At 50.5% G+C, this 6,556-nt stretch overlaps 1 protein-coding gene across 1 annotated transcript in view; it reads left to right on the top strand.

Moving 5' to 3' along the window:
* The window catches only part of abcc10 (ATP-binding cassette, sub-family C (CFTR/MRP), member 10), a 133,504-nt gene that overhangs the window by 63,422 nt on the left and 63,526 nt on the right, over nt 1-6,556 (top strand). Inside the window, exon 11 of the mRNA XM_043675575.1 lies at nt 5,083-5,160. Coding sequence (XP_043531510.1) covers nt 5,083-5,160 — 78 coding nt within the window. The remainder of the gene's footprint in view (nt 1-5,082; nt 5,161-6,556) is intronic.

A 6,556-nucleotide genomic window follows, 5' to 3' on the forward strand; every position in this document is an offset into this window, starting at 1 on the left:
CTCATTTCCCTGTTATCTGATTACACTGTGGGATGTGTGGGGTCGACCCCATTTCCCTGTTAACTGATTGCACAGTGGGGTGTGTGGGTCGCCCTCATTTCCCTGTTACCTGATTGTACAGTGGGGTGTGTGGGGTCGACCCCATTTCCCTGTTAACTGATTGCACAGTGGGGTGAGTGGTTTCGCCCCCATTTCTCTGTTAACTGATTGAACAGTGGGGTGTGTGGTTTTGCCCTCATTTCCCTGTTATCTGATTACACTGTGGGATGTGTGGGGTCGACCCCATTTCCCTGTTAACTGTTTGCACAGTGGGGTGTGTGGTGTCGCCCCCATTTCCCTGTTAACTCATTGCACAGTGGGGTGTGCGGGTTGGCCCTCATTTCCCTGTTAACTGATTGCACAGTGGGGTGTGTGGGTCGCCTTACCCTGTTAATTGATTGCACAGTGGGGTGTGTGGCTGGCCCCCATTTCCCTCTGAACTGATTGCACAGAGGGGTGTGTGGGTTGCCCCCATTTCCCTGTTAACTGATTACATAGTCGGGTGTGTGGGTTGGCCCTTATTTCCCTGTTACCTGTTTGCACAGTGGGGTGTGTGGGATTGCCCCCATTTCTCTGTTAACTGAATGCACAGTGGGGTGTGTGGGGTCGCCCCATTTCCCTGTTAACTCATTGCACAGTGGGGTGTGCGGGTTGGCCCTCATTTCCCTGTTAACTGATTGCACACTGGGGTCGCCCCCATTTCCCTGTTAACTGATTGCACAGTGGGGTGTGTGGCTGGACCCCATTTCCCTGTTAACTGATTGCACAGTGGGGTGTGCGGGTTGGTCCCCATTTCTCTGTTAACTGATTGCACAGTGGGGTGTGTGGTTTCACCCCCATTTCCCTGTTAACTGATTGCACAGTGGGGTGTGTGGCTGGCCCCCATTTCCCTGTTAACTGATTGCACAGTGGGGTGTGCGGGTTGGTCCCCATTTCTCTGTTAACTGATTGCACAGTGGGGTGTGTAGTTTCGCCCCCATTCCCCTGTTAACTGATTGTACAGTGGGGTGTGTGGGTTGCCCCCATTTCCCTCTGAACTGATTGCACAGTGGGGTGTGTGGTATCGCCCCCATTACCCTGTTAACTGATTGTACAGCGGGGTGTTTGGGTTGGCCCTCATTTCCCTGTTAACTGATTGCACGGTGGGGTGTGTGGGTTGCCCCCATTTCTCTGTTAATTGTTTGCACAGTGGGGTGTGTGGGTTGGCCCTCATTTCCCTGTTAACTGATTGTACAGTGGGGTGTGTGTGTTGCCCTCATTTCCCTGTTAACTGATTGCACAGTGGGGTGAGTGGTTTCGCCCCCATTTCTCTGTTAACTGTTTGCACAGTGGGGTGTGTGGGGTCGCCCCCATTTCCCTGTTAACTCATTGCACAGTGGGGTGTGCGGGTTGGCCCTCATTTCCCTGTTAACTGATTACATAGTGGGGTGTGCGGGTTGGCCCTCATTTCCCTGTTAACTGATTGCACAGTGGGGTGTGTGGGTTGGCCCCCATTTCCCTGTTAACTGATTGCACAGTGGGGTCTGTGGGTTGCCCCCATTTCCCTGTTAACTGATTGCACAGTGGGGTATGTGGCTTGCCCCCATTTCCCTGTTAACTGTTTGCACAGTGGGATGTGTGGGGCCGCCCCCATTTCCCTGTTACCTGATTGTACAGTGGGGTGTGTGGGTTCCCCCCATTTCTCTGTTAACTGTTTGCACAGTGGGGTGTGTGGGGTCGCCCCCATTTCCCTGTTAACTCATTGCACAGTGGGGTGTGCGTGTTGGCCCTCATTTCCCTGTTAACTGATTGCACACTGGGGTGAGTGGTTTCGCCCCCATTTCCCTGTTAAATGATTGCACAGTGGGGTGTGTGGTTTCGCCCCCATTTCCCTGTTAACTGATTGCACAGTGGGGTGTGTGGGTTGCCCTCATTGCCCTGTTAACTGATTGCACAGTGGGGTGTGTGGGTTGCCCCCATTACCCTGTTAACTGATTGCACAGAGGGGTGTGTGGCTTGCCCCCATTTCCCTCTGAACTGATTGCACAGAGGGGTGTGTGGCTTGCCCCCATTTCCCTCTGAACTGATTGCACTGTGGGGTGTGTAGATTGGCCCTCATTCCCCTGTTAACTGATTGCACAGTGGGGTGTGTGGCTTGCCCCCATTTCCCTCTGAACTGATTGCACAGTGGGGTATGTGGGTTGCCCCATTTCCCTGTTAACTGATTGCACAGTGGGGTGAGTGGGTTGCACCCATTTCCCTGTTAACTGATTGCACAGTGGGGTGTGTGGCTTGCCCCCATTTCCCTCTGAACTGATTGCACAGAGGGCTATGTGGGTTGCCCCCATTTCCCTCTGAACTGATTGCACAGTGGGGTGTGTGGCTTGCCCCCATTTCCCTCTGAACTGATTGCACTGTGGGGTGTGTGGGTCGCCCCCATTTCTCTGTTAACTGAATGCACTTTGGGGTGTGTGGGTTGCCACACTTGCTGTCCCTTGCTGTCCCTTCCCCTGCTGATTGCAGGTTTTGGTGAACTGCTGTTAATTGTTTTTTCTTCATTGTTTGTATTTTGTACTGTTGTATATTAAAAAAACCCAAGAGATTTAGAATCTCCTCAATTTAAGCAAAAAGAAAAAAAATCCAACTGCGAGATTTTGAATCTCGTCAGTTCATGGTTAGCTTTGAGCTGACTGGGTATAACAGTGTCCTCTTGGTGGTTTTTGTTTCTCGGGACCTGATTGCTGCGCGGTTTCATTTACACAGTCGCTCTGAAACTGTTGTATTTCAGTTCTCGTGAGGGAACTGCTGTTTTACCAGCTGGATGCAGCCTGTGTTACTCTGTTCTATTTTGAGAAAGGACAATGCTGATTTTGTGGCAGGCTTAACCCTTGTACTTTTTCTTTTTGCATGTGTTTTGACTTTTTGGTGTTGTGGGCTGAGCCCCTGTGTGTCAACAGTACCATTCCAGATGAATTGTTGTGGTGTAGGTAAGCCTGACCCTCTGTGAATGGACTAGGCCTCTGTAGAGTTGGAGCACCTGTGTGTTAGCTGGGAGGTGAGAATTTGCTGCCGGATGGAGTCGACTCTGTCCGCTGGAGTGAACTGATCCACTGGAAGTGAACAGCAACTTCACAGTGAACTGTATCCCTGGGAGTGGGCCTGGGCCTCTATGGATTCACCAGGCCTCCATCAATGCTGGACACTTGTATGTGTGTTATGGGGTGTGCAGTTGCTGCTTTCAGGAGGGGACTCTGCCTCTGGGTGTGGACCTTGTTTCTGGTAATGAACTCTCCACTCTGGAGTGGTCTCTGTTTCTGGGAATACGACGCTGCATTCTGGAGTGGTCTCTGTTTCTGGGAATAGGACGCTGCATTCTGGAGTGGTCTCTGTTTCTGGGAATGTGACTCTGAATTCTGGAGTGGATCTTGTTTCTGGGAATGGGACTCTGCATTCTGGAGTGGACTTTGTTTCTGGGAATGGGACTCTGTTTCTGGGAATGTGATCTGCATTCTGGAGTGGACGTTGTTTCTGGGAGTGGGACTCTGCATTCTGGAGTGGGACTTTGTTTCTGGGAATGGGACTCTGCATTCTGGAGTGGTCACTGTTTCTGGGAATGGGACTCTGCATTCTGGAGTGGACTTTGTTTCTGGGAATGCGACTCTGCACTCCGGAGTGAGACACTGTTTCTGGGAATGGGACTCTGCATTGTGGAGTGGACCTTGTTTCTGGGAATGGGCCTCTGTATTCTGGAGTGGACTTTGTTTCTGGGAACAGGAATCTGCATTCTGGAATGGTCTCTGTTTCTGGGAATGGGACTCTGCATTCTGGAGTGGACCTTGTTTCTGGGAATGGGACTCTGCATTCTGGAGTGGGATGAAGTGAGGACTGCAGATGCTGGAGATCAGAGTTGGAAATGTGTTGCTGGAAAAGCGCAGCACGTCAGGCAGCATCCAAAGAGTTGGAGAATCGTCGTTTCGGGCATAAGCCCTTCTTCAGGAATGGGTCTCTGCATTCTGGAGTGGACCTTGTTTCTGGGAATGGGACACTGCATTCTGGAGTGGACCTTGTTTCTGGGAATGGGACTCTGCATTCTGGAGTGGACCTTGTTTCTGGGAATGGGACTCTGCATTCTGGAGTGGAACTCTGTTTCTGGGAATGTGACTCTGCATTCTGGAGTGGTCTCTGTTTCTGGGAGTGGGACTCTGTATTCTGGAGTGGAACTCTGTTTCTGGGAATAGGACTCTGCATTCTGGAGTGGTCTCTGTTTCTGGGAATGGGACACTGCACTCCGGAGTGAGACACTGTTTCTTGGAATGGGTCTCTGCATTCTGGAGTGGTCTTTGTTTCTGGGAATGGGGCTCGGCATTCTGGAGTGGGACTCTGTTTCTGGGAATAGGACTCTACATTCTGGAGTGGGACTCTGTTTCTGGGAATGGGACTCTTTTTCTGGGAATGTGATCTGTATTCTGGAGTGGACCTTGTTTCTGGGAATGGGACTCTGCATCCTGGAGTGGTCACTTTTTCTGGGAATGGGACTCTGCACTCCGGAGTGAGACACTGTTTCTGGGAATGGGACTCTGCATTCTGGAGTGGAGTTTGTTTCTGGGAATGGGACTCCGTTTCTGGGAATGTGATTTGTATTCTGGAGTGGACCTTGTTTCTGGGAATCGGACTCGGCATTCTGGAGTGGGACTGTGTTTTTGCGAATAGGACTCTGCATTCTGGATTGGGAATAGGACTCTGCATTCAGTCACAGCCAGTGTACTGTGTATGGGGAATGAAAGGGTGAGTTGGTCCCGGCGTCCCAGTCTGTGTGCAGTTATTTCAGACACAGCCAGAATGTCGAACATCAGGCAAGGAAATTTTAAAAATACAACTTGTAAAGAGAAAGCAAAAATCAAATGCTGCATGAGAGACAGTGCGGGCAGACAGAGTTATTATTGGTCTATATTTGCTTGGACTTGCACTGATATCAGGACAAAATCATGGTTTCTGGATGCACATGAACGTTTGGCTTGTTGGATGCAGATTTCCCCTTGTGAAATTATTTACTTCTTTGGATAGGTACGCCCAATGAAATTCTGCCCAAAGTGGAAGCTTACCCAACTACGAAACAGAAGCAGACCAAAAAGAAAGCTGCAGGTAAGCGTGCTATACTGTTTGGAATGTAGAGGTTTATCCGTGCGAACACACGCAGGTCTAGTCACACAGACTTCGCAGCTTTCCAATGGGAGCGCATATATTTGCAGAAAAGACCCGAGCTTCAAATGGTCAACATATATTCAACATTGTAATTGCTTTGTAGATATACTCCCCCCTGCCCCACCCCCCCACCCCAGAGGATCTGTAACCCACATTTCTATCATGTGTCAGCTAATAAGATTAATTTAACATGAGTCAGAATCAATGAAATTATCAAGCCGATCCTGTTCAACAATCCCAATGGTTCTTACAAACTATAAATTACACATAAATATGATAAAAACCAGGGTTGCAGATGCTGGAAACCAGATTCTGGATTAGAGTGGTGCTGGAAAAGCACAGCAATTCAGGCAGCATTCGAAGAGCAGGAGAATCGACATTTCGGGCAAAAGCCCTTCATCAGGAATACAGGCAGAGAGCCTGAAGGGTGGAGAGATAAATTAGAGGAGGGTGTGGGTGGGGAGAAAGTAGCATAGAGTACAATAGGTGAGTGGGGGAGTGGATGAAGGTGATAGCTGAAAAATGTGTTGCTGGAAAAGCGCAGCAGGTCAGGCAGCATCCACGGAGCAGGAGAATCGATGTTTCGGGCAAAAGCCCTTCTTCAGGGATGAGGAATGTGTGCCAAGCAGGCTAAGATAAAAGGTAGGGAGGAGGGACTTGGGGGAGGGGCGTTGGGAATGCAATAGGTGGAAGGAGGTTAAGGTGAGGGTGATAGGCCGGACCTGGGCGCCTCCTCGCAGGGTGCTTTAGAGAACAGTTCCAGGACACCTGCACCAATCAACCCCACCACCCCGTGGCCCAACATTTTAATTCCCCCTCCTACTCTGCTGAGGACATGCAGTCCTGTCCTCCTCCACCGCCGCTCCCTCACCACCCGACGCCTGGAGGAAGGATGCCTCATCTTCCACCTCGAAACACTTCAACTCCAGGGCATCAATGTGGACTTCACCAGTTTCCTCAATTCCCCTCCCACTACCTTAGACCAGTTCCAACCTTCCAGCTCAGCACTGTCCTCATGACCTGTCCTAACTGCCAATCTCCCTTCCCACCTATCCGCTCCACCCTCATCTCTGACCTATTAACTCCATCCCCACTCCCATTCACCTGTTGTACTCTTTGCTACCTTCCCCCACCCTCCTCCCTGACCTATCACCTCCATTCCCACCCCATTCACCTATTGTACTCTATACTACTTTCTCCCCACCCTCACCATCCTCTCATTTATTTCTCCACCCTTCAGGCACTCTGCCTGTATTCCTGATGAAGGGCTTTTGCCCGAAACGTCAATTCTCCTGCTCCTCGGATTCTGCCTGATCTGCTGGGCTTTTCCAGCACC

Source organism: Chiloscyllium plagiosum, chromosome 3 (assembly GCF_004010195.1).
Source record: "Chiloscyllium plagiosum isolate BGI_BamShark_2017 chromosome 3, ASM401019v2, whole genome shotgun sequence".
Taxonomy (NCBI): domain Eukaryota; kingdom Metazoa; phylum Chordata; class Chondrichthyes; order Orectolobiformes; family Hemiscylliidae; genus Chiloscyllium; species Chiloscyllium plagiosum.